The following is a 26,952-nucleotide window of genomic DNA, read 5'->3' on the forward strand; positions in this document are numbered from 1 at the left end:
GTGCGCTCCTCTGGGCGCTCGGTGGCACGGGGAAGCCCCAGGGGCAGATTCCTGAGCCCCTGACACAGGTGTGCAGGTGGCTTTGGGCGCGTGGATGTGTCCCGCTCGGTCAGCGGGTTTTGGGGAGCAGCGGGTTTTGGGGAGCAGCACCACGGCTCACCGCATCCCCGATGTTGACGCCTCCGCAGCGCGCCCGGCGCTCTCCTGCCTCCAGCCTCTTCCCCGCCTTTCGCTGGAGCTAATTGCTGCCTTGGGCATGCAAAAAACCCAACAGTTTTCCTACCTTCGTTAAGAGGAGGTGAAATACTTGCACAAACGGAGCTGCGGCAGCTGTAATTAGCGGCTGACGGCAGCTGCTGGCGTTCCCCGCGGAGTGGCCTGCGCGGGGAGATGCACTTGTGGAGAGGGTCACCTCTGTCTTTCGCTTGTGCTTTCCCTGTGACCTTGACCCCTGGTGACATCCTTGCTTTTGGTCCCTGCAGCCCAGCGGGAGGCAGGAGAGGAGGAGGAGGATGGTGTGAGGGTGTAGCGCAGCTCGGGGCGGGATGGCACTCCGTGTTCTTCCTCATCCATGGTCACTTCAGCGCCGGCGTTCGTGTGTTTTGCACCCTGAGTGGGGACGAGTGTGCAAACCCGGCTGGGGGGTGGCAGCTTGTTTGGGGATGTGAGCCCTCACCTGTGCCGCTGCACGTGGCAGCGCTGGGCGCGGGTGCTGGCGGTGGCTGTGTGCGCGGAGCTCGCCGTGCGGTCCTGCCGCGCTCTTGGCACCTGAGCGAGCAGGGAAGCGTGTGCCTCGGCGAAGGCGCGTGGGAGAAATACTACGGGCTCTGCCGCCCGTGGGCTGGTGCAATTCATGCTGCAGCAGCAGGGGAGGGTGGGGAGCTGGTGACGGTGACACCCCGGGGCCGGCAGCTCCTTCCCGCGCCTCCGACAACACGTGTCACTCCACGGCAGGGACCGCGCGTGACAGCGTTACACGTTGCCTACGGTAACCGGGTGCTTTCTGTATGTGTGTGTGTGTCCCCCTCCCACCCTGGCGTCACCTCCAGCGTCCCAGCGCGCAGACGGGGGGTGTGGAGGAGTCGGCACCGCGTGGGAGTTTGGGAATTTGAACTCACTGCCGTGGGGCCAGCGGGTCCCGCCGTGGGGATGCGGGAGGAGAAGATGCTGCTGTTCCCGGGTGCTGCCGCGGGGCAGCCGGTGGGTCAGTGTAGGAGAAGCCTTGAGCTCCTGCTGACCCCGCAGCGAATTTCCACCGGAGTTGGTGTTTGCGCGGTAAGAACGGCAGATCCTGGGCTGCGGCGTCACCCCCGCGCTGTGCACCGCCACTCGCTTTTCCTGGCTCGCTGTTGCTGCCGCTGAGCCGTGCGAGGCCCCACCGCTTTCTGGGTGTTTGGCTGGTTCCATTTCCAGCTGCAATGCCCTGGGGGGCACGTTTAGTCCCCACAGTGTTGCAAAATGAAGGCTGGGAGCTTCCTCTCCCACTGCATTCCAAGGAAAATGAGAAGGTGTTGCAGTCGTTGAGGTTTCTCTCATCCCGGGATTTTGGCTCGTGCGTTCACCCGTCCCCGTGTGCAGCGCCCGGGGTGCCGCAGCTGTGGGGCGCGTGTCGCTGGGGTTTCCCACTGGGGAGGGAAATGCTGCCGTCCCCTCCCCGGGGCGCAGCAAAGGAAGCGGATGCTGCGGTGGGAAGAGGCACCAGCGAGGAGGTAACGTCCTGTGGGTGACACGGTGCCAGCCCAGGGGAGCCCCAGGGGGGACCATGGCTGCTCCCTTCCTCTCCCGAAACACCCTGCTCCGGCAGCAGCGCTTAATGGCTCTCGTGGTGGTTTTCCTGGCAGATGCAGCCACCCCCGTGGCTTTTTGGCCCCCTGTCCCATCGGAGCATCGCAGCTCCCAGCAGCCCCGGTGGGTGCTAAGCAGTGCTGAGGTCCATGGGAGCAGAGCCAAGAGATCTGCAGCATCTCTCCCTGGGATGAGGGGACAGGGAAAGGTGCTTCAGGGCCATTATTCTGCTTTAATTGGCTCCTTTGGCTTTCGGAGCCTGCGTGTCGGTCTGTCCGTGCGGCTGCGCTCCGGGCTCGACACCGCCTCTCCGCTGGGGACCGAGCTCGGCTTCGGGTTTCCACAGAGAACAATCTGAAACCCAGGCCAGGGAGGGTAATTTCAGGGTTTGAGGTTTGGTGGGTTTTTTTTTCCTCCCCATTTGGCAACATAAACAGCATCCCCGACAGCTTTACACTGAGTTTGCCATGGCAACCTACAGCAGCCGCGTGCTCCAACACCCCAGCCCGGAGCAGAAGAGGAGACGGACCCGGTCGAGGGCTGGTGTGGGGTGGGGGTGGCGCTGTCCCAGTGCGGCCGGGCAGGCCTGGAAAAGGTGATGAACTTTGATCCAAATAACCTGAGGTTTGCTCAGTGGGCCCGATCCTGCCCGGCTGGGTTTGTGGTTCCAGGCAGGGCAGGTGGTGCTGGGTGTTGCTCTTCTTTACCATGGTGCTTTCTGCCCCGGATGGTGGAAGTTTAGCAGGAGCTTGGTTTTCCCCCTTTTTCATGGGTGAAATAACCCATGAGCTCGGTCAGGGCTTGTTCTGTGTCTGCTCAACCGCCGCGGGGTCTGGGCAGAGTGCGCTGAGCTGCGCAGGGGTCAGGGACCAGAACTGGCATCAGCAGGACCGCTCGTGGCTTGGCCGAACGTGCCACATGTGACGTGTCCAGCTGGTTTTTCTTCTATTTTGTCCTCCTTGTCCCCCCCAGAGCAGCCCGCTCTCCTCTCCCCCACCCTCAAGCCCAGCGAGTCCCTTTCCTCGTGCAGCAGCCGCTTCGCTGCCCACGCTGGGGGTGCCGAGCGCTCCTGGGCCCCGTCGCTGGCCGGCGGCCGCTCTCCCCAGCCAGGACGGAGGTGTAATGCAGCCGTTTATTATTCCGGGCAGGTTTGTCTGCAGCACCGCACCGGCCTCGCCGCTCCTTGCCAGCGCTCCCTCCTTCCCGCAGCCTGCACGCTCCTTCCCCCGGCTGCCCCCCGCTCTCCGGGTCCAGGGGGTCCGTGTCCTTTCCTACCGCCACCCCCAAACGCCTCTTTGTCTGCAGGGACCCTTGTCCTGCTCGGGGACAGGGTTTGGGATGTGCCAGAGCGCTGCTGGAGGATGGGGATGGATCCTGCCCAGCCTGTCCCGTGCTGCTGTGATGGGGCAGAGAGGGGCCACGAGCGGGTCTGTGACCCCCGGGCTGGGGCTGGAGGAAGATGCTCCAAGCAGGTGGCAAGAACCTTGCACGGTCCCTCCTGCATCCCCAGGGCCAGCGCTGCGGGAGGGAAGGAGCCTCACGCCTGGGCACAGGCTGGGGGTGATCGGTGCCCCGTGGGCTCCTTCAGGGGTAATTATGGGTTTGGCCGTTACAGCATTAATTAACTGTCTTTCTCTTAACCTCTGAGCTCTCCTCAGAAGATGTTAGTTGCTATGAAAGAGGGGAAAATTAGCGTGTTGAGGTGGGGGGAATTATCGTCTTTTTCTCTTGATCAGCAGGAGTCTACTTAATTGGAGCTGCCGTCTCCTACCTCCCGCTGCTGGCAGCTTTCGTGCCTTTAAATGATGGATGAGCTCGGCTCCGCGAGGAGCTGTGGGGTGACCGGGCATGGGCAGGGATGCTGCTGCCCCAGTGGGTGTTGTGATCTCTGCTTTATGGGGCAGCAGCAATGCTATGCCCCAGGGTGCAAGTTTGGGTGCCCCAGGTGCTGCAGGGCAGCGGGGGGAGCGCGTCCCTGCGCTCCCATCCCTGCAGCTGCTGGACGGGACCCTCCCGTGCCGGTGGCATCGCTGGTGTCCCTGGACTTCAGTTGGTGCCTGTTGGCTCCTGATAACGCCGAGAGCCGCCCTGGGTGCTGCTGGCGGGGAGGAGAGCTGCTCACAGGGGCGCCTGTGCAGGGAGGGCTTTGCTTTTTGGGGGTCTTGCTGCCCCAGGGGTTGCAAAGCTGGTGTGACCAGGGCTGGAGTTGGGGCTGTTTGCTGTGGGGTGGTGCTGGGATGGCTCCGTGGTGACCTGGTGCCCGTCTGTCGGGTTGACGAGGGCTGGTGCATCCCCTGTGGGCCTGGGAAGCAGCAATGGGCGTTTTCCATCCTTCTGTTCTTGTCTGGCCACTTGCTATGCCGCCTCTGGATCTCTGTCTCGGTGCTAATGCTGCCTGAGTGGCCATTCCCCTTTTGTTATTCATTTATATCGCTCTAGGAAGGACTTTATTTTCTCACCATAAAGAGCCTCCCTTGCAGGCTCTTTGCCTCCGCAGTGCTGGAGAGGAGCCGGGAGCATTGCTGCTGGGAGCATCGCTGCTGGCAGCCGAGCTGGGGAGCGGAGCTGGAGGCCACCTTGGCCAAGAGAAAACCCTTTCCCCCTGGAAAACCCTTTCCCCCGGGGCCATGCTGCTCCGCTGCTCCCTCCGTGTCCCGGCTGGCTCGGGGACGCTGCCCGTACCTGGGGCAGCGCGGTGAGCCGGCGCTCCGGCCGGGACCGCAGCCTGCCGAGGAAGCAGCTGTTTTCCGCTGCCGAGATGTATTTTTAAACTGAAGCAAACGGGAGCGTTTTTCTGGGCCGGGCAGCTGGGGTTGAGTGAAGAACCACCTGGACACCCTTCCTGCCCGGCCCCACGTGCTGCCCGAGCTGCGGCCGCTGGTTCTCCCTGCGAAACACCCTGCGCTGTACCCAACCTGTCCGAGCTCCCTGCAGGGCCAACTTCTGCTCATCCAGGTTTTTTGGTCAGATCGTGCTAATCCCCGGGGCTGGGTGAACAAGCTGGCGCCTCCAAACCCCATTATTTCTGGTGGGTGCCAGCTCTTGGGTTCATTGCTCCTGCTCGCCCATCCCATGGGGTGTGTGCATTTATTAACAGGCCTCCTAATGCCGGTATTCTTGTTTCCCATCCTTGTTTTTGCAGCTCCAGTTGCTGTGGTATCCAGGGAGCCCTCCTCCTTCTGTGGGAGATGCACACTGGTCGTTGCTAAGGTCGCCTCCGCGGTAACATGCACATCCTGTTTACACCTTTATCCGGAGAAGTTGGGCTTGGTTAGAGGCACCCGCTGCACCTGGGCAGTCCTTGGGGAAGGGACCGCGCCGAGCATCCCCCCGCCGGACCCTTGAGGGAGGGCACTGAAGGAGCCGCCAGCCGGTGTCACCGTCACTGCACCAGCAAGATGACGAACAACGTGGCTGACCACCACCCCGCGAACTCGGTTGCTGAAGGCAACCATGAGGGGGACTTTGGTTGCTCCATGGTGGAGCTCAGGAACCTCATGGAGCTGAGGAGCGCCGAGGCGGTCGCCCGGCTCAATGACTCCTATGGCGGCGTGCAGAACGTCTGCAAGAGGTTGAAGACGTCGCCAGTGGAAGGTAAGCGACCGTCCTGTGGTCTGCGAGGTGGGAACACCCGCTCGGGTCCGGCTGGAGCTGTGCGAGGCTCATGCTGCTGGCTGGGGGGTGATGGCTCAAATCGCCCTCCTGGCGGAACTCGGAGCGTGGTCCTGTTGTGTCCATCATGAGTCCTGTGGGAGATGGCTCCCTACATCTCAACAGAGTGGTCATTTAGGGTAGAGAAGGAGGAATATAAAGAGAAAAAGAGGAGAAGCGTCTTCCTGAGGGTCACCCTGAGGCGCAGCCCTGCATCCCTGAGGAGGATGGAGCGAGGCGGGATGCGGGGCTGACTGGCTGTAAGAGGGGTGCAGGGGGGTTCCTCTCCGCTGCCCCTGGTTAGTGCTGTAAGTCATTAACGCTATAAGTCATTAATGACAGGGCCGCGTGCTGTCCGGGTGAGGGGGAGTGTAAAGGTTGGAGCGTGGCTGGGTGCTGTGGAGCTCGTTTGCGGGGTGTCAGCCTCTCGGCCAAGGGACGGGCAGCCGGGGGGTTGCTGCTGGGGACGGGGCTGTACCTGTGGGCTCCCCGGATCCACTGGGCTTCTCGTAAGGACCTGGCTGGGTGCTTCTGAGCATCCCAGGGTTGAGCGGTGGCAGTGCTGCTTGCCTGCGGGTGGCAGGTCGCTGGTGGGAGATTTTGGTGGCAGAATGTCCCCTCTCCTCCCTGTGGTCTGCGCTGGCACTTTGGGACTCCTGTATCGAGGGCAAAGTGCTGGGGCTCCTGGTGCTGCACCCCTTCCTTGGCACTCACAGGGGTGCGGGGGCACAGAGCCGCTGTGTGCAGCACTGAGCGTTTACCTGGGGCTGGGGACGGCGCTGGCAGGATTTGGCTGTGCGCGGTGGGGACGTGGCTGCCCCCGGCCCTGCAAACTCGCGGGTTATTATTAGTGCCGTAAGCTGGGGATTAGCGTGTTTCCCAGCTGTGAGCGGGACCGGGAAGGGGAGACAATATCGGGATGTCATTAGAGAAGGGGGGGGAGTCCCGGTGGAAATACCAAGTCCAGGGCGCACAACAATGTGCGTGGCCCTGCCAAAGTGGGAGCGCGTTGTTCTGGGGGTGGGAGGAGAGGGGAGGGGGAGTGAACCCGAAAGGCTCTGCCCCGGGCTGAGGGGGAGGCCGGGGCTGTCCCGCCATCCCGAGCCGCTCCCAGACTCTGGCTGATGTCGCCGTATCTCATGTCCCCAGCGTGTCCCTGCCTCACCCTCTTGCTCTGGAGGTGAAGCTCCTTTGCCTGTCCCAGACCCCGTCCTGTTGAGCCCAGATATCAAAAAAGGCTTTGGAGGAGCCACATTTGCGCCGTCCCATGCCCCGTGGCAGCATCCCATGTGCGTCCCTCAGCACACGCCGTGTCCACCCGGGCCCTGGCGCCGGCGTGAGTCATGCTGCGCTGCTTTGCCATATTTTCCATCCGTCCCGCCGCAGACGTGGGGCGGGAAGTGTTCCCACATGGGCTGGGAGATCCCGGGATCGTCACGCTGGGTGGGGACACCGGGCTGCTCTGCCAGCGCGTCCCCTCCCTGCAGCCACGGGGTGGTGTTGCAGCAGGAAAGGGGGTGCATGGGGGGCAGAATGGGGTTCATCCTGCTGCGTCCCCCCCAGGCTGGGATGCAATGGAGCTGGTGGGGAGGCCTCAGAGCCCGGGGGGGCAGTGCTGCCAGGCTGCTCCAGGCACCGCGCTATGTCCGGTGCATCCCAGTGCATCGCGGGAGCTGGCAGCAGCCCCACGGCGTCTTAAGGTGGAGAGGGTGGGGAGTCACTGTGGGGCTCGGTTGCTGCGGTGCTGGGCAGGGGTGGCCACTCTCATCTTGCACCCCATCAGCTTTTTAATGGCTTTAATGCAGAGGATGACCGGGGTGGGGGGGTGAATTGTCACCTGCCATCACTGCCCCCTGCTCTGGCATGGGAAGGCTCACAGTCCCTGCTACCCAGGGGCAGGGGCTCCCCCTTTTCGCCCCCCTCTCCAAGGCTGCTGCATGCAGCTGGGGGGAGCAGCAGCCCAGCCCGGGGGTGTCCTGCCCCTCTCCTCGCTCCCACCTCCCCCTGTTTTCCACAGGAGCAGCCCCGTGTGCCCCCCCAGCTCCCCACAGGGGCTGCCCTGGCTGCCCCAGACCCCGCGGCACGTCCGTGGGGCTCGGCCGAGTTCGGAGACGCTCCCGCTGCGCCCAGTGGCTCTGAGCGGCGGCGGCTCCTCCGAGCTGGCAGGAGCAGAGGGATCAGGTGGCTCCGGCAGCTCCGAGCGCCGCTCACAGTGCCAGATTTACGGCTAATTTGATGCAGCATGTAAACAAGCCGGCCAGTGCCAACTGGCATTAACTGGCACTCGGGCGCTTCGCGAGGCTGCGGCAGCGGGGAGAGGCGGCTCGGTGCGCGCTGTCCCCTGCCCCGAGGTGACAGGAGCAAAGCCTTGGCTGCTCCTCGCCTGCACCTCGTGCACCCCCTGCAGCTGCTCCTTGCGGGGCGCCCACGGGTGCTGGTGGGGGCTGCGGGGCAGCCGGGGGGAGTTTCCTCATCTCCATCTCTCCTCACTCCAGGCCTGTCCGGGAACCCGACCGACCTGGAGAAGAGGCGGCAGGTCTTCGGCCAGAACTTTATTCCTCCCAAAAAGGCCAAGACGTTCCTGCAGTTAGTGTGGGAGGCGCTCCAGGACGTCACGCTAATCATCTTGGAAATCGCAGCCATAATCTCCCTGGGCCTGTCCTTCTACCACCCTCCGGGCGGTGACAATGAACGTGAGTCCCTGTGCTCCCCACGGCGTGGTGGGGTGCTCGGTGGGGACCCTGCGGGAGCAGGGCTTTGGGACAGGTGCCGTCTCCAGGAGGTCACCCTGCTTGTCCCTCCACCCTGGAGCAGATGAGCTCACCCATCAGGTGGTGGTTTCTCCCCATCCTTGGGGTCCTTGGCATGGTGCCACCCCTCCCTAGGGACCTGCGCCAACGGCCATGTCTGGACACAGTTGTCACCACGACGTGGCTCAGAGCTGCTCTTCCTGCTCCCCCAAAAGATGCTCAGAGACCAAGGGGTGTCACCCCCTGTGTGACTGAGCGAGGGTGTTGGGCAAGTGTCCCCTCCGGGTCCCTGAGTCGCTGGAGGAGCCGGAGGCGCAGGGAGACGGTGACTCACGGGAGGGTCACGCAGCGGAGGGCGGGCTGGGTGCTGCAACTGGAAATAGAAACCAGTTGTCCCAGCTCCCACCCCGGCTCTCTCAGCCCAACCTCTGCCAGAAATGAGAAGTGAAAAAAGCCTCCAGGGATGTAAAAACGCTCCTGAGAGCAGGAGAAGCCCTTGAACCAGCTCAGGGAGGAGTGACCATCTTCCAGGCTCTGCTCTGTGTGTGTTACTTGGGGAGAGCGGGTGTCTCTGTGCAAACGAGGTTTCTCGGTCTGAGCGCAGTGTGCGGCCAGTCGACGGGCGGCGTGGAGGACGAGGGCGAGTCGCAGGCCGGCTGGATCGAGGGGGCGGCGATCTTGTTTTCGGTGATCATCGTGGTGCTGGTGACCGCCTTCAATGACTGGAGCAAGGAGAAGCAATTCCGGGGCCTCCAGAGCCGCATCGAGCAGGAGCAGAAGTTCACGGTCATCCGCAAAGGGCAGGTGATCCAGATCCCGGTGGCTGAGATCGTGGTGGGAGACATCGCGCAGATCAAGTACGGTGAGTGGAGGTGGTGGCGGCTGGGTTGTCATACAATCACAGATGGTTTGGGGTGGAGGGGCCTCCCCATCTCCCCCAGTGCCCCCCCTGCCCTGAGCAGGGACATCTGCACCAGCTCAGGGTGCTCAGAGCCCCGTCCAGCCTGGCCTGGGATGTCTCCAGGGATGGTTCATCCACCACCTCTCTGGCCAACCTGGGCCAGGCTCTCACCACTCTCAGGGCCAACCATTTCTCCCTCGTGTCCAGCCTGAATCTCCCTCCTTTAGTGGGAGATGCTCCCGTGGGGGTTCTGGATCCCACTCCCCTTACTGCTTGCCAGCCCGGAGCTGGAGCTCTGCGCAGCTTTGTGTTGCTTTAGCAACCTGCTGGTCTCAAAAATGACTCATTTTCACAACCATCTCCTTGTTGGCGAACACCTCCTCAGCAAGGAGACGTCGCCGTTGGGTGAAGTGGGTCCTGCTCCTTGTTTACTGGGGGAGCTGCTCCCATCAGGAAGGAGGTTGATCCAACACAGCATTGATTTTCACACAGGGCTTTTTCTGCCTGGGTGGGTGATGGGGTGGTGTGACAGTCTGGATATATTGGGAGGCTTTGAGAAGGACATGATGTTGATTCAGTAAAACCGGGTAAGGGGAAGCACTGTCTGAGAAAAAGGCCTTAAAAAAGTGTATTTGTACACCAGTGAAGATTTTGGAGCTATCTGATATCATTTTTAATACCCATCTGTTGCTGCTTCTCCCTCTGGATTTGGTCTGAGACTGAGTTTTGGGTCCTTTTGCTGGCACACGGAGCCGCCTCCGGTGCCGGGGCTGACCCTGGACCTCGCTCCTGTCGCAGGTGATCTGCTGCCAGCAGACGGGATCCTGATCCAGGGCAACGACCTGAAAATAGATGAGAGCTCGCTGACCGGGGAGTCAGACCAAGTCAAGAAATCGCTGGAGAAAGACCCCATGCTGCTGTCGGGTGAGGATCCCGGGCTGGGTTTGTGCCGTCAGAGCGGGGGCTGCTCCAGGGTGCTGTGTTGGGGACGAGATGGGACCCGCGAGTCCCGTCTCACCGTGGCCGCCCTGCTGTGCCAGGTACCCACGTGATGGAGGGATCCGGCAGGATGGTGGTGACGGCCGTGGGCATCAACTCCCAGACTGGAATCATCTTCACTCTCTTGGGCGCGGGAGAAGGAGATGAGGAAAAGAAGGTAAAGAAAGGTAAGGAGATGTATCAAACCTGCTTTTTGCCTTTCTCCCTTGCCTGGGAATTATCCGCCACTGTGCAACAAGCTACACCCACACGCGTGGGACGCAGTTAGTGCCCGTGACGCAGGCAGGTACGGTGAGCTCTGGGAGGGGGATCCCTCCCCACTGCCCCCCAGCAGCGTGGGGACGGTGCTGCGTGGTGGCCGGAGGTGATAGATGCTGCCGGAGCAGCACGTGGCCCTTTGGAACAGGGCTGTCCCCGGGCTGTCCCACCAGCCGGACGGTGAGCGGGGGTCCGTGTGCTCAGCCCCCCACCCTTTCTCTCTTTGAACAGGTAAAAAAACCGGAGCCCCTGAAAATCGCAACAAAGGTAACCAGACTCTCCATCCTTTGAACCAGCACCACACTAACTACCGAGCATTCCTCCTTCCTTCCTTCTTCTCATCAGTCTGTGCTCTTTGCTGCTCCGGCGGGACTCTCGCCTCGTTGTCCTGGGAGAGGGTGCAATGGTCCCGTGGCCAGTGGCCCCAGCCTGGCATCGCGGTGCCCCCCGACCCCACCGCGGGTGTGCAGAGCTGGGATGGGGCTGGCTGGTGCCCCTGCATGGGGCAGAGTCTTTGTGCAGGGGGGACAGGGCTCTTCCAGCAGCCTGGACCGCTGGCGGAGCATCTGTGTCTCAGGACGAACTGCATCCATGTTGGCACGAGCCACAGCTGTGACCTGGTGGCTCTGAAGCCCTCGTGCCCATCGGGAACTGCCCGTTTGCAGGGTTTGTTTGGGCACGACTGGGGGAGAGATGTGGGTCCCCTCCCACTGTTCCTGTGGTGAAATGGCCCTGGGGCTTGGCCAACGTGACAGTTGCACCCTCTCCTCCCATGGCCTCGACTCCGTGAGCGTCTCCTCGCCAGTGTTTCTCACCCTGTTCTTTGCAGGCTGTGGAGGAAGCCCATTTCTGCACCGCTCTCTCCACCTCTCTCTCTCTCTTTCTCTCTCCTCTCAGCAGTTTGAGTTTCCTTCCTTCCCGTCAGACTGTGTCCGGGTGCTTGTTTTGTCCGTGTTGGCTCTGTTGTAACCGTGGAGGTGTCCGATGTGGAGCTGCTGTGAGCTCTAGGGTGTCTCGAGCCATTGAGTGGAGTCAGCCGGGAGGGGACAGGTCCTGGGGTGTCCCTGGGCAGCTTTGGGGCCACTGCTGCTTCTCCAGCCCTGACGGCTGCAGAGGAGCCTCCTGGGGGGGTTCCCACCCTCTCCGAAACTCCCAGCTCCCCCGGGTCTCCCTGGCGCAGACCTTCAGCTGGGCTAGACCAGCTCTAGCGAGTGAAAGCCTGGTCCTAAAACCAGGGTGGACGGCTCAGGGCTGGGATTCAAGGAGCTGCCTCATCCCTCTTCAATCTCCATCTGAATTTCTAACCGTCCCCCTCCATCTCACCCCCTCAGCCACTCCCCTGGCAAGTGATTCCTGCCGAGCTGCCCACAGGGCGTTGTGGGGGGACTGGGGATGCTCACTGGGGACCGGGGGGACCAGAGTGTCTCTGGGCTCAGCCCAGAGTGCTCCCCATCTGCTGCAGGGTGTCAAGCGGCCCATGGGGAGGCTGGAGGTGATCTGTCCCCACCCCAGAGCCAGGCCAGGGTGTTTCTTGCAGCGCTGTGACCAGGGGTCACATCACCAGTGTCAGCTCTGAGGATCCTGTATCCGTGGGGCTGGGGTAGATGGCAGAAAACTGCCCCATAGAGAGGTGGCAGGGCAGGGACACAAGGTTTCCATGTGCTCAGACGCGTGTGTCGTCGGGAATGGTTCTTGTTCTGGGATTTCTCTCTCTCTCCCACCACCATCTCTCTCAGTGGTCTCCTACAGGTTTTCCCGGTCTCTCCTATTCACACGTGGTGTCTTGTTTTGCCCTGGGCTGTAGCTAAAACTCAGGATGGTGTGGCCTTAGAGATCCAGCCCCTGAAGAGCCAGGAAGGGGTGGAAAATGAGGAGAAAGAGAAGAAGAAGGTGAAGGTCCCCAAGAAGGAGAAGTCTGTGCTGCAGGGGAAGCTCACGCGCCTGGCGGTGCAGATCGGGAAGGCGGGTGAGTGGCCTCCGGCACGAGGTGTCACCCAGTGGCACGGGGAGAAGGGACCGTCCCCTTCCCCTGCGTCCCCTCACCTGCCGCTCTGTCCCGTCCCGCAGGGCTGATCATGTCGGCCATCACGGTCATCATCTTGGTGCTGTACTTCGTGATCGACACGTTTGGGGTGCAGGGGCGGCCCTGGCTGGCGGAGTGCACCCCCATTTACATCCAGTACTTCGTCAAGTTCTTCATCATCGGTGTCACCGTGTTGGTGGTGGCTGTGCCCGAAGGGCTCCCGCTGGCTGTCACCATCTCCCTGGCCTATTCTGTGAAGGTGAGGCCACGATACAGCGAGGTCATGGGGGCATGATGGGGAAATTCAGGCTTTTGGTTCTGACTCTGCTGCTCGTGGTGCCTGTTGCAGAAAATGATGAAGGACAACAACCTTGTGAGACACTTGGATGCGTGTGAGACCATGGGCAACGCCACTGCCATCTGCTCGGACAAGACGGGCACGCTCACCATGAACCGCATGACTGTGGTGCAGGCCTACGTGGGGGACACCCACTACCGCCAGATCCCTGACCCCGAAGCCATCCTGCCCAAGGTCCTGGACCTCATCGTCAACGGCGTCGCCATCAACTCAGCCTACACATCCAAGATCCTGGTGAGCTGGAGGGCCGCAACCTCCTGTCTTCTGGCCTTCCCACTGCCGGCCATCCCTGCAGCTCCCATCCTGGGGTTCGGCATCACTTCTCCTTTCCCTCTTTCCCCTGCAGCCACCCGAGAAGGAAGGGGGGCTTCCCCGGCAAGTGGGGAACAAGACGGAGTGTGCCCTGCTGGGCTTCGTGCTGGACCTGAAGCAGGATTACCAGGCTGTGCGCAACGAGGTGCCGGAGGAGAAGCTCTACAAGGTCTACACCTTCAACTCTGTGCGCAAGTCCATGAGCACGGTGGTGAAGAACGGCAACGGCGGCTTCCGCATGTACAGCAAGGGAGCCTCCGAGATCATCCTCCGCAAGTAACTGTCCTCCCTTGCTGCACGGTCCTCTCCCCGGGCTTCGGGCTCTCCATGCACCATGGAGCTATTTTTGGGGGCTATGGGGTGAAGGGTGTCCAGCTGCTGTGGAGCGGGGAGGTGAAATCAGGAGGTGCTGCCATGCAAAGTGTTGAACTCTCTTAGGGTGGCTTTGGTAGAGCCGTAGGGAGCTGGGGAAAGGGGCTGTTTTGGGGCTGGGGAGCGGATCGCTGAGCTGACAGCGTGTGCCACCGCCCATCTCCCTCACCCTCCACCCCGGTCCTTCATTAGGTGCACCAGGATCCTGGACAAGAACGGAGACCCTCGGGTGTTCAAGGTGAAGGACCGGGATGAGATGGTGAAGAAGGTGATAGAGCCCATGGCCTGCCACGGCCTGCGCACCATCTGCCTGGCCTTCCGCGACTTCCCCGCCAGCGCCGAGCCCGACTGGGACAGCGAGAACGAGATCCTGTCCGACCTGACCTGCATCGCCGTGGTGGGCATCGAGGACCCTGTGCGGCCAGAGGTACCAAACCCCGCGCTGTCCCCCACCCCAGCCCTGTGCCTGCGCCAGGAGCCCCTTTTCCTGCTGCTCAGGAGCACGAGCCCCTTTTGAAAGCGGAGCAGCTCCTGTGTCCATCCCTGCAGTGCCCTGCGCTGCCAGCTCCCTGCTGCGGGCGCTTCTCTCTCATACTCGGACAAAATGACCTGGTGTTGGGGCATTTCCACCCAAACTTTCCACCAGCAGCTACAGGGTGCTGTGCGCAAGCCAGACCTGTTCCACATGCGGCTGAAAGGTGTTTGGAGACACCACATAGGGGTGCAGAACCAGGGTTCCCTGCCTGTCTGCCCCCCAACTCTGTCCTTGTCCCCCAGGTGCCGGATGCCATCCTGAAGTGCCAGCGGGCAGGGATCACTGTCCGGATGGTGACGGGGGACAACATCAACACCGCCCGCGCCATCGCCACCAAGTGTGGCATCCTGCTGCCGGGGGAGGACTTCTTGTGCCTGGAGGGGAAGGAGTTCAACCGGCTCATCCGCAACGAGAAGGGAGAGGTGGGGGAACAGCCCTAGTCCCGCTCTGCCGTGGTGGTGGGCAGCCTCTCCAATGGCCTCAGCAGTGCCTGGCACTGAATCCCACTGGGTTTTCCTTGGATAAACGCAGCTGGTCCCTCCGCTTGCTGGGATCCTCAGCCAGAGCAGCCGCAGGGCTGTGCGAGTGTTTGGAGGCCAAGGCGCTGTCCTGTCCCTTTGGGGTTTGCTCTCCGGTGGGGCAGAAGGTTTTTGGGGGTCCTGTCCCCTCTCACACGTGCCTTGTCTCGCAGGTGGAGCAGGAGCAGCTGGATAAGGTCTGGCCCAAGCTGCGGGTGCTGGCGCGCTCCTCCCCGACGGATAAGCACACGCTGGTGAAAGGTGGGTGCATCTCACTGGTGCCTCGTTCTGCTCTGCCCGGCTGCCTTCACAGCGTAATTCCTGCTGGGAGCCTGCCCCTGGGGCTTATTTTCTCTGAACTGCTTGTCTCCGTTTCAGGAATTATTGACAGCACCGTTGGTGACCAGAGGCAGGTGGTGGCGGTGACCGGGGACGGGACCAACGATGGCCCGGCTCTCAAGAAGGCTGACGTTGGCTTTGCCATGGTACGGGCAGGCGGTGGGTTTTCCCCAGGAGCAGCTTTTGCTCTCTGGGGTGAGAAACTAACGGCACACTTGGCTGTTCTCAACACTTAAAGTATTTCTATCTGAGGTGGATCTTGCAAATCCCAAGGGAGCTTCTCCAGGAAAGCACCAGGGACCCAGCTCCTTTCAGGCATCACTTCGGTGCCTTTAATTACTGCAAAGCGAGCGCCTCTGTGTGCCAGCGGTGAGAACCGCAGAGAGCCCAGCTCCTGCAGAGCAAACCGCGGCCTCCTGGGATGCTGCAGGTGTTGCTGGGGGGGCTGTGTGGCTGCCATCCAGTTCACACGGGGTAGAAGGCAGCAGGAAGGCACCGGGGCTTCAGGATGCCAAATTCTTTCTCTTATTTAGAGGTCACAGCTCTTCCTTGCAGCAGAGATGCCTGGGCAGGGATGCCTGTGTTTCCTCGCATAAGGAGGGCGCTGTGTTTATAAGCTGTTTTCCAGCTTTGCTGCACTATGGTCCCTTTTGGGCACTTGGTGACAGGCTGTAAAGCTGCTGGTGGCTCAGAATTGCGCTCCAGAGCCGGGCTCTGTCCTTGAAAGCTTCGCTGTTTTGGAGCATCCGCTCCCTCGGGTGGGTTGGTGCGGCCACAGCAGCACTCACCATCCAACGCAGGACTGGCGCCGGCTCCTCTGGCTCCGGGGGGTTTTTCTCTTGGGGCTGTTTCTGGGCAGCCAGCAAGCGCAGAGCTCACCCTGTGACTCACCCCATCGCTTTCTCCCTGCTCCTCAAGGGCATCGCAGGCACGGACGTGGCGAAAGAGGCTTCGGACATCATCCTGACGGACGACAACTTCACCAGCATCGTCAAGGCAGTGATGTGGGGACGCAACGTCTACGACAGCATCTCCAAGTTCCTACAGTTCCAGCTGACCGTGAACGTGGTGGCCGTCATCGTGGCCTTCACGGGCGCCTGCATCACGCAGGTGCGGGGCCGTGGGGCTCGCTGGGGGGAGAAGGGAGCTCCCGCGGCATGAGGAGTGACGAGAAGGGCAGTTTCAATGGCGTAATGTGGGGTTTTTCCCTGTCTCTGCAGGACTCTCCCCTGAAGGCTGTGCAGATGCTGTGGGTGAACCTGATCATGGACACCTTTGCCTCCTTGGCCCTGGCCACCGAGCCCCCGTCCGAGTCCCTGCTGCTGCGCAAGCCCTACGGCCGCAACAAGCCGCTCATCTCGCGCACCATGATGAAGAACATCCTGGGGCACGCCGTGTACCAGCTCACCATCATCTTCACGCTGCTTTTTGCAGGTGAGCTCTCCGGCCTCATGGAATGGTGGGGGAAGAGGAAAGGGGCAGAGTCCCAGCCCCGTTCCTCACCAATACTGGGGACCCCCCTTGGCCAGGACAGAGCTTATTTAGTCCTGGGTGGGAAGTGGAGGGGTGTTAAGGGAGAGGATTTACGCTCAGGGTGTGGGGCTGCTCCAGACCCCTCTGGGTCCAGAGGCAGTTTTAGCCAGGGCAGCAGCTTTTCAACATTTTTAAGGAAATAAGGGTTCAGTGGGGTTAGCATGGGGGGCTCCAGCTGGGTCAAGGGAGCTTCAGCAAGAGCCTGGATCCTAATTCCACCTCCAGCAGCACAAAGCAGAAGCAAGGAGTGGGATCTCACTTTTCCCTTTCCCATCCCCTCCCCAAACCGCCTTGTCTGCTTAGGGGAGAAGTTTTTTGACATCGACAGCGGCCGAAATGCTCCGCTCCACTCGCCGCCCACCGAGCACTACACCATCGTCTTCAACACCTTCGTCATGATGCAGCTGTTCAACGAGATCAATGCGCGCAAGATCCACGGGGAGAGGAACGTCTTCGAGTCCATTTACCGCAACCCCATCTTCTGCACGGTGGTGCTGGGGACATTTGCCGCTCAGGTGAGGCTGCGGGGACAAGCTGGTGGGGCTGGGAGGGGACCGTGCTGCAGGTAGGACCTGTATCCGCTGCAGGCACTGCCCACAGCTCTGTCCTGTGTCCTTGTTCGTCTCCAGCAGCTTCTCGGTGATGCAAAACCTGAATACTGGGGTGTAGAGTATGTAGGGAGATGCCAGAGCCGGGCAGCCAGTGCAGCTCTGGTGTCCTGGGCAGTTCCTGGCCTAGATGGGAGGTCCTGCTCCTCTTGTGATCCCAGGGAGGGAGGAAAAGATGTGTGGCTGTAGGAGATGTCTTCGTCCCGTGGCTGCGCTGTGCAGCCTGTGGAGCTCCCCTTGGGTGACTCGTTCTCTCCTGTGCTCTAGATCATCATCGTGGAGTTTGGTGGGAAGCCCTTCAGCTGCTCCGGGCTCACCCTCAGCCAGTGGTTCTGGTGTATTTTTATTGGAGTGGGGGAGCTCCTCTGGGGCCAGGTAAGAGCCAGTCTGAAAAAAATAGCATTTGCTTCCACGCTGCAGCCCTTCCCTTCCCTTCCCGCTCCTTCGCTGCCCGTCTTCTCCCCAGGCTATTGTCCGGGCAGCTCTGCAAGGGGTGATGCCCCATCCCGGCACCACAGCACCAGCGAGAGCAGGAGCTCCCTGAGTGACCTGTTCCCACCCTGCTTGCAGTGGGGCACATCCATAGAATGACTTTGGTTGAGAGAGACCCTCAAGATCATCGAATACAACCATTAACCCAACCCATGTCCTGAGAACCTCATGTCCATCTGTCCAACCCTCCAGGGATGGTGACTCCAGCACTGCCCTGGGCAGCCTGTTCCAATGCCCACAGCCCTTTGGGGAAGAAATTGTTCCCCACATCCAACCTCAACCTCCCCTGGCGCAACTTGAGGCCGTTTCCTCTGCTCCCGGCGCTTGTTCCTGGGGAGCAGAGCCCGACCCCCCTGGCTCCAAGCTCCTTTCAGGCAGTTCAGAGATCAGAAGGTCTCCCCTCAGCTCCTGTTCTCCAGCTGAACCCCCCAGGTCCCTCAGCCGCTCCATCACACTTGTGCTCCAGCCCCTCACCAGCTCCGTTCCCTTCTCCAGACTCTCTCCATGGGTGCCGTGTCTCTCCTGCACCCCGGCATCTCTCAGCCAAGTCCTGGCAGCTCATTGCAGGGATGCTCCGGTGGTGGCTCCGTGCTGCTGCAGCCCATGGGCTAAGGAGCCGCTCTCTCCCCACCTCTCCCCAGCTGATCTGCACTGTCCCAACCAGCCGCCTGAAGTTCCTGAAGGAAGCTGGACACGGCATCACCAAGGAGGAGATCCCAGAGGAGGAGCTGCCTGAAGACGTGGACGAGATTGACCACGCGGAGATGGAGCTGCGGCGCGGGCAGATCCTCTGGTTCCGGGGTCTCAACAGGATACAGACACAGGTACCGTGGGGCGGCGGGTCCGGGGGGGCTCTTCCTTCTCTCTCTCTTTCTTTCTCTCTCTTTCTCTCCAGGGGCTCTGTGTGGAAAGAGGCGACGGCCGCTGCTCGGAGGACGCCATCGCCTCCTGGGCTAGACTTCTCCCACCACCTGTGCCTTTGGTTGGGGAACCAGGACAGCCTGGTTTTTGGGGACGGCTCGGGGTGTGGAGGGTCACCGGGCTGTTGTGGTGCAGAGCAGAGTGTCCCACGGGCAGGGGGCTGGATGTGCTGCCCACGGGCCCCCCGCACAGCAGAGGAGGGGGCTCAGGAGCTGCCCTACGTGTGGGACAGCGTGGAAGCTGCTCCTGGTCACTGCTGGGATGCTGCTCCCAGGGGGATGTGCCAGCAACAGACCCTCCGGGTCTCCCTCTGGCTGCTCTGTCCTCCCCCATGGCCCTTTGGCCAAGGACTCTTGCCACCCCTCCCTGCCAGCTCTCTGGAGCTCTTGTCCCTGCAGCACAGAAGGGGAGGAGAATCAATCTCTTTATATGTTTTTTCCATATGTTTCTCACTGACTCAGTTTTTCCTGAAAGGGTGTTTTTTTCCCCCAGCCTGCTGGCTGGGCAGGGCAGGGAGAGCCCCCTGCACCAGGTCCCTGTCCCTCGGCTTTTCCCGAGGCCAGGGCAGAGCTGCCCCATGGAGAGGACACTGTGGGTCCCCAGCAGCTCCTGGCACCCGGGGCTGCTACGTTACCTTCCATTCCTCTTCCTCTGGGGCCAGCACAGCAGCCGTGTTGTGCCCTGTTAACTTTGCTTCTCCTCTGTAAGATGTTGCCTTGATGGTTTCAAGGCGAGGTTCAGCCTTGACCCCACCAGCTGGGAGTGGTGGGGGGCCCAGGGCAGCGCTGCCCGCTGGGGGTGCTGAGCTGCCAGCTCATCCACAGGAAAGATGCGCTGGGAGCATTGGGCTGTTTCGAGAGCATTGGGCTGCTTCGGAAGCACTCCAGGTGTGTTGCATGTTTGGTGGGTACGAATGGCTGCAGTACCGGTGTCTCCGTGCAGCTGCTGGGGACCTGGGCTGGAACCAGCTCTTGCAACATGCAAAATGCTCCTGGACGTTGGGATGCCCTGGAGCCCGTCTGGTGGCTCCTTTCCTGGCTGTGGTGCTCTGCACATGGAGCAGAGCAGCCGGCAGGTCCAGCCCGGCCGTTTTGTGGATTTCTGTCCCGAATCAATGTGTCTGAAGCGAGAGCCAAGGACTCTTCCCCACGTGGGGAAAAGATAGTCCCTCCATGGTGGGAGATGAAGCTGCAGTGTGTGAAATACCTGCAGGGCGAACAGAGCTGCCAGTGGGTCTGGAGTGTCCCAGGTGTCCTGGGGCTGTGTGCTCTGCCAGTGACGGGGACAGGGACAGTCTGGGAAGCCACAGTGACTCGTGGCTGCTGCCCGGGTCCTCCGGGCTCGCTGTGCATCCGCAGGGGCCAGTGGCCCATCACCGAGGGGCTTCCTCACTGCATCCCTGCCAGCTCTGCTCCCCAGCCCTGCGCAGAGCCAGCGAGGGGCCGAAACCTCCTCCAGCCCCCCCGCTGCTGCGGGAGCTGTGGGTTCGCGCTGTGTCCCAGCGTTCGCCCCCCGGCCGTACATCTCGGGAGGTTGAGAGACCAGGAACCCTTTCCCAGTGCAGTTTTCTGGACCACCAGCTTCCAGCTCGCACCTCTGCCCACTCTCTCTCTCTCTGCTCCTCCTGCAGATTGTCGGATAACCTGAGGTGTTTCCTCTGTCGCTCCCTCCCAACGCAAATCTCTTTCTTGGTGGTGGGACAGTCCCTGCCCTCTCGTGCCTGCGAGACGTGGGGAGCACAGGGTGGGGGGCGCTCTCCTCCCCACCTCTCCGTCCTCCTTCTTCCTTCCTGTCTGTGTGTCTGCCCGCCCTCCCTGCTCCCTCGTCCCCATCCCCTCTCCCTGTCTCTGGCCAGGGCGACGCTATCTCACTCTCTGGTTCTTTGCAGATGGACGTAGTTTACACATTCCAGACCGGCGCCTCCTCTTTGCAGGGAGCCCTCAGGAGACAGCCTTCCATCGTGAGCCAGCACCACGATGTAAAAAATGTTTCTAGCCCAACCCATGTAGCTCTTTCCTCCGTCAATTCCACTCCCACCACTTCTGCTGTTGCTGCTGCTGCTGCATCTCCTCCTGCGGGCAGTGAGTGATAGTCTATTACAATGCATGATTCTAATAACCACAGAGAGCACCTGCACCAACCTAACCCAGCCTGTTCTCTCCCCCTCTAAACCTTGACTCGCACACTGATTTCCAAAACGAAGGATGGGGTGGGGAGAGCATTTGAAAAACCAATAATTTTTATACTGCTGTATATTTAACAAGTTGACGATACTCTCTGGTCCTTCCACCCCAGTCCTTGTTGCTTCCTCCATTTTTACCTCTTCTCCTCCTTTGCAGGACTGGTGTATGAGCGCGCCCCCACGAGGGGTGCAAAAATTGGCAGCTCTTGTTAAAAGAGCAACTAAAAGCATTGCTGGGGGGAAAAAAAATAGGCAACTAAAAGCTGCTGTTTCACGGCTCTGCCCAACCCCGCGAGGCCCAGCAGGGCAGGGCTGGGCAGAGGCGCCGCTTCCCAAGGCTGTGCGGCTCTTTGGGGGCTGTCACTGCGCTCCAGGGAGCGCTGAGCCGCACTGCCGTGCTGCCTGCACGCTCCGTGCCATTGCGCACAGGCCAGGAGGTGCATTTACTTGCTCCTGGGAGCCCGGATGGTGTGCGAGAGCAGCCGGTTGCTGCGGCTCAGCTGGCCAGCGGTGGCACATCAGAGCCGCTGGTTTGTAAGCAAAGCAGCCTCCCCTGTCCCGACTTGCATGCGGTGCGGGACGACGGAGCGAGCCCGCGCACGTCGCGTGCCCCTCGCTGCCCCGGAGCCCTGCGGGGACGGCACGGGGCTCCACGGGTCCCCGGTGTCACCACCGCAGCAGCTCCTGGGTGCTTGTTCTGCGCACGCTGGTGCTGCTGGGCGCAGAGACACACGGCGCTCTGCACGCAGACGGAGGTGGACGAGGTCAGTGGCAAAGCTGGAGCCTGGCTGCGGGTTTGCAGCCCAAGGAGAAGCCCGTTCTGGTGCTGTGCCCCTCTCCGTGCTGCCGTGAGCTGCGCAGACGGGCTGGCGAGCACGTGAGTGCCAATTCTCTCTGCAGGGCTGTGCCAGGCTGTGAGTAGGTAGTGTATCTTTACCGGATAATTGGCTTTTTTTTATTGCACAGTCATTTTCTGTGTTCTCTTCTTATTAAAGAAATACCCTTGGTAACTTGTTGAATAGCTTTCAGTTTCCACTGTTTATACACTGTGGGAGAGAAGAGAGAATTTCTGATAATTTTGTTTTCTCTCTATTTAGCCGACACTGATGCTCGAATTTTTTTTGTTTAACCCCGAAGTTTCCGAAGCAGCACAGCTGCCTTCTGCTCCCGACCGCATCTGTGCACCACCAAGACTTCCTAATCGGAAGAAGACCTGCTTAGAGGGGTCTCAGGGCACTGGGCTTGGGTGAACAAGACCAAAATGCAGGATTTTTTGCAGTCTGTGGATTAACATTCTCCCCGATTTGCAGCAAGGGAATAGATCGCTTGGATAGCTTGTGCCCTTCCAGGCAGCAAACAACTCTACCAGGAGCTAACCCAGGTCGCTAAGTCTTCCCTCGGTTTTCTGCCTGGACTTCTCTCTGTTTCTCTGCCGCTTCCCTCCCCTCTCTCCAAGCTCCGCTTCCCCCCGTACGGATTAACGGTGTCCCTCTGTCTTCCACTGCACTTCGGTGGGGCTGGACCTCGCAGCCCCTCCTGCCCCGTCCCTCTCGGGGATGGAGGAGCGGGAGGTCAGCGATGACCCTCGGGACGTGCTGTGCCGCGCTGAGCTGGTCTCCGTGAGGGTCTAGAGCTGGGCAAAGCAAACCGGTGTGACTGGTGGAGCTGCTGGAGGCTTCATGCAGAAGATGTAATTTCCACCTCCGTGTGAGCAGTGGGGTTTGCCCAGCACGTTGCAGTGCTGCAGTGATGGTGTGAAATGAGAATAAATGCCGAACTTGGAGGTTATTCAGGTTGCAAAGGTTTCAGATGGAGAGGAGGTGGCGCTGAGCTTTCAGCTTGCTTGGGGAGAATTTCATTTGTGTTTGCACTGCCTGGCTCATTCAGAACACATTTCCTCGCTGTTACCTTCCTTTGACAAGGGAACAGCTGAATTAATTTATCAGCAGTTGCTGGCAGAGATGGTGAAATGAAAGAAAACCTGGGGAAAGCTGCAGCACAAGCAATGGTGGAGCTGCGGGCAGGGATGGGGCAGGGTCTGGACTCAGCAGTGTTGAGGTGTGGGGCAGGGACAGCATCTGCGGAGCTGCTCCTTCCCCTGGGCTTGGACTAGACTGGCCGCTGAGTTGCTTTGGCATCACAGAGGCCCTCGGTCACTTGTTTGGGTTGGTTACACTTGGCTTAGTTGGTTTTGCACCCTGATTTTAGGGGTCAGTGCTTGCAGTTGCAGTTCTCAAGATGCTGATGGTGTGACAGATCGTTAGAAGGTGGCCCGCTTGGCGCTCTCCCGTGTGCTGTGCATCCGCGCCAACCACTGCATTTATCCAGGATCTTACTGTGTCGTTGGTGCAGCAAACACAGCTCCGAATTGCTGTTCCCACCTACATCGACCTTCATTTTCGCAGGCCAGCTGGTGCTCGGGCATCACGGGGGTACCTGGCCCACGCTCATCTCATGAGTGTCTGTCATCCAGCTCCCGTGTATGTGCTGCTGTGTGTGCCAGGGCTGGTTTGCTCCCAGCAGGATGTGCCGGGCCGGTGCCGGGGATGTGCCGGGCCGGTGCCAGGGATGCCCCGTTGCTGCCCCGCGGTGCAGCACCACCTCTCCAAGCCAGATGGAGAGTGGACTCAGGGCATCCCTCATGCACGGGGAACCCTGAGGCATCTTGCAGGTAAACCCTCCAGGGTTCCAGGCATGAGACTTTTCTTTTAGTAACTTCTCCGGTCTGGGTTTGTGAGTGCTGTTTGTGCTGAGACCAAAGATCCGCAGGAGGCTCCCGCTGGCTGTGCTGGTTGGTGACTTTCCTGCCAGCCTTGCCTGTGTCCCAGACCCAGGGGGCAGTTTAACCCGGCTCATCTCACCAAGAGAAGGGCTGTCACCTCTGCTCCCCCACCAGACCCACAGCCCCTTTGCCAAGAAGTGGCAGAACACGCACGTGTCTTTATTTGCGAGGAGATACCCGAATCGTTCTCCCTGCAGCAGCTCCGCACGCTCCTTGGCTGGGTGCTGAGGAGGCTCTTGGGGTGTCGCGCAGGGATGCTGTGGAGGACCACAGCACCCCTTTTCGTGGGGTCTGAGGATCTTCTCCCTTTGGTGCCCCAGCTTCAGTCTGCAGGGACACTGACAGCAGGCGGGGGACATGGGACAGGGCTCCGCGGGGCAGAGCAGGACGGCTGGCACTGCTATGGGGACATGTTCCTGTCCCGCTCACCGCCTGGCATTGCTGAACAAAGCCTTGTGGTGATCTGGAGCGTTTCCTCAGAGAGGAGGAGTTGAGCAGATCTGGTCCAAAATGAGCTCTGCTTAACAGAGCAAGGACTTCTGTTGCTCCTGTAAAACACGGGGAAAGCTTGTGCGGGATGCCGGGCGCGTTCTGCCGCGCACGACGTGCACGTGCGGGTTGCCGAGGTCGTGCTGGGGCGCAGAGCTTTGCCGCAGCCCCTGCCCCAGCCGCGGCTGGACCGGGCGCTTGTCACCCGTCCAGCTGAACGACTGTGACTTGGCTTTGAGGGAGGGTGAGACCTGGAGGGGCTCAGGGCTGCATTTCCAGAGGAGCCGGAGGGAGCAGCGAATCCACCGCTGCCCGCCATCCCCGCTGGTCTCCAGACCAATCCTGCCGGTGCCACGGAGGCGGCAGAGCCGTATCCCACTTGTCCAGACGGGACTGGCGCATTGAGCCCGGCTCCCGGCGGGTTTCCCGGCGGCGCTGCAGGGCCAGGCTGCCAGCAAAGTTTGGGATTGTGTTTCGCACAGAGCACCCGAAAGAATTCGCTGCCTTTGGAAACTGGATCTCTGCAGCATGTGGGCGTAGGGAAGGGTCCCGGCGCAGGCACGGAGCTGCCTTCCTTCTTGCATGTGTACCTGGTCCGGTGTTACTGGCCATGGCATCCACTCGGACCTGCTGCTTCACGTGGGCTTGAAAAGTTTGTGACGCCTTTTTAAAGCCCGCTCCTTTCTATAGGCCTGAAAGTGGCATAGAACACACACACATCGCTCCCACAGTAGCGTTTTTTGCCTTGAAGTGAACCCACTGTTTGCCTAACCCACCTCTCCTTTGAGTTGTAGTTCCACATTTTTGTCCTCGTTTATACACACAGATACGCGTGCGCACACATAACGACAACTAATACATTTTGGCTTCCATCCATTCAAAGTGATCTGGGGGGTTTTTTTTTTGAGTTTTTTTGTGTCTTTTCTTGCAGCTTCTGAAGTCGCCCCATAGTCGGTGGGTTCCCCATCACACACGTAGTGCCTGAGTCTGCTCCATGTTGGCCCTCCTAGTTCACCGTAGATCTCTCATTTTGACTCAGTTGTCTGTTCGGTGGTGATGTTGTTGTTGTTGTTGTGCTTTTTTGTTTTATCGTGTCTTGGTTTATTGTTGTACTTTCTCCTGGGAGCTCTGGCCTCTCGTAGCCGCTACTGACCCTTCTTTTGTTTATCCCGCACGCTCCCGCCTCCGGCAGATCAAAGTGGTGAATGCGTTCCGTAGCTCCTTGTACGAAGGCCTCGAGAAACCCGAATCCAGAAGCTCCATCCATAACTTCATGACTCACCCGGAGTTCATCCTGGAGGAAGACGAGCCTCGAACACCATTCCTTGACGGCGCTGAAGACGACCCCGAGACTGACGGACTCAAAAAGCGAGGTGGGGGTAGCCTGGGTGGATCTACACCCCTCAACAGAAATAACAATGCAGTGGACAGCGATCAAGCTGAGCTCACCGTCCCGGAGCCCGACAGCCCCTTCCACAGCTTGGAGACATCGGTTTGACCTTAGAACTTGGAACCCCCCTCCTCCTCCTCCACCTTCGCCCTGTGTGATATCGGCACCAGTAACTGATCACACACCGGTCACTTCATGTCAAACTGCTCATACGTATATCATGTTGGTGTTTCGGTTTAGTTGTTTTTATTTTTTTTAACCATTATTTAGCAGTGAGAACCAGAGTACCACCATGCTGGGTGTTGGGAGAGCGGCTAAGCCAAAATCGTGCATCTCCATCCCTGATTTTCAGTGGTACTCGCCCAAGCGAAGCAGACAGGTTATTTCCTCTCCACGAATTCGGCTCCATGCGCCTGTAGGGGGTTTTCACTTTGAAAAGAAATGCATGTTCCAAGCAGGTTCCCGTTGCTGTAGTCTTACACGCACGCTTCCAGCCGCCCGGCTGGGCTGCACTTCTGACTTTGGTTTTTCCACTTGTGGTTTTTAGGGTTTTCTTCTAATGTTGGGGTTTGTTCTTCGCTTGTGGGATTTTTTTCCCCCCAGCAGTGGGAAGTGGGGGGGGGGGTTAGTGCAAAAGTGTAAAAATAAACAACACAACCCAGCCAGGGGAAGGTGTTGACTCACAGGCTGATGGATACAGGGATGTACACCAGTCTTCCACCTTGAAAAATGGTACCCAGCCTCTCCCGTTCCTCCTCTGTGCGCACACGCGTTTCTCTCTCTATTTCCAGATCGGTAGACAAGGAACTTGGTGACTTGGCTGTAACCTTGCTGGATGTAAGAGAGTCTGGTTTTTTCTACAAAGCGAGGTGGAGGTGAACTGGCAGTGGAGAAGTGAAGAAAAGCCCCATGGTTGTGGGAAACAGGGCTCTCTCCTGGAGACCCCTCAGAGCCGCATCGCTGCTGCTCTTGAACAGCTGGGAAGTTGTTGGTGAGAGCCTTGCAAAGCTTTAGCAGCTCCGGCCAGCGGGAGCAAAGGGTCTCTCGCCCGTTTTGTCTGTCCCGTTGGGTTAAATAACCCGTCAGCCTCGGAGTGCGAGCTCGGGTGGACTGCTGGGGAAGCCAGAGGATGCTTCGGCTCTGCTGGGGAAGCCAGAGGATGCTCCGGCTCTGCTGGGACGTGGGGTCAGTGCCAGCGCACGGGTCGGCTCCCGGGCGCCGGAGGGGATGAGTCTGGTTGTCTCTTTAGCCGGTGGGGTTGAAGGGAGGACCCTTGGTTTCCGTGGCACTTGTGCAGCTGCTTTGCCAGGGAGATGATTCCTCGCGAAGGCGGCAGGTTGGCTTCCAGGGAAGGTCCCGCGTGGAGGCTTCGCCTCACTCGCTGCCCTTATTTGAGGGTCGTCTCTTCGCCCCGCGTTGTGCTGCTCCTCGCGCTCCTGTTTGGTGAACATCCTGGGCTTTGGGTCCCAGGTGTCCTGGGCACGTTGGCTCTGAGCTGCCCCTCCTGTGGAGCTGAGCAGGAGCAGGACCTGGCTTTGTTGGGCTGAGTTTCTCCCCGTGGGCTCCTCCCGGTGCCCCCGCGTCTCTGCTGCCTTCTCATCCCCTTTGGCTCGGGTGGGAGCAGAGGGAACCCGGTGTAACCGGCTCACCGCGTCCCTGCGCAGGCTCCGTCCCGGGGAGCAGAGAGCTCTGAGCGAGGGGCTGGCTGGTTGTTTCTTGGTTGTTTCCCTTCCCTTTCCTTTCGGAACGCACAG

At 60.4% G+C, this 26,952-nt stretch overlaps 1 protein-coding gene across 3 annotated transcripts; it reads left to right on the top strand.

The window, feature by feature from the left end:
* Positions 1-5,183: 5,183 nt before the first annotated feature.
* On the top strand, positions 5,184-25,306 carry ATP2B4 (ATPase plasma membrane Ca2+ transporting 4; the record flags this gene model as incomplete). 3 transcript variants are annotated; one of them, XM_080358176.1, is made up of 21 exons in its annotated part: positions 5,184-5,379; positions 7,932-8,129; positions 8,791-9,048; positions 9,886-10,011; positions 10,128-10,253; positions 10,576-10,611; positions 12,149-12,310; positions 12,412-12,626; positions 12,717-12,959; positions 13,072-13,313; positions 13,602-13,836; positions 14,187-14,366; positions 14,636-14,723; positions 14,841-14,947; positions 15,720-15,911; positions 16,022-16,235; positions 16,638-16,849; positions 17,210-17,317; positions 18,076-18,258; positions 20,244-20,333; positions 25,001-25,306. In XM_080358176.1, the coding sequence occupies 21 exons, from the start codon at positions 5,184-5,186 to the stop codon at positions 25,304-25,306; spliced, it is 3,717 nt and encodes a 1,238-aa protein (XP_080214302.1). The 3 variants fall into 3 exon arrangements, with proteins under 3 accessions (XP_080214302.1, XP_080214304.1, XP_080214303.1); XM_080358178.1 differs by having other exon boundaries at positions 20,244-20,436; positions 25,001-25,026; XM_080358177.1 differs by lacking the exon at positions 20,244-20,333.
* Between the last annotated feature and the right edge of the window lie 1,646 nt (positions 25,307-26,952).

Source organism: Nesoenas mayeri (genome assembly GCF_963082525.1).
Source record: "Nesoenas mayeri genome assembly, chromosome: 23".
Taxonomy (NCBI): Eukaryota; Metazoa; Chordata; class Aves; order Columbiformes; family Columbidae; genus Nesoenas; species Nesoenas mayeri.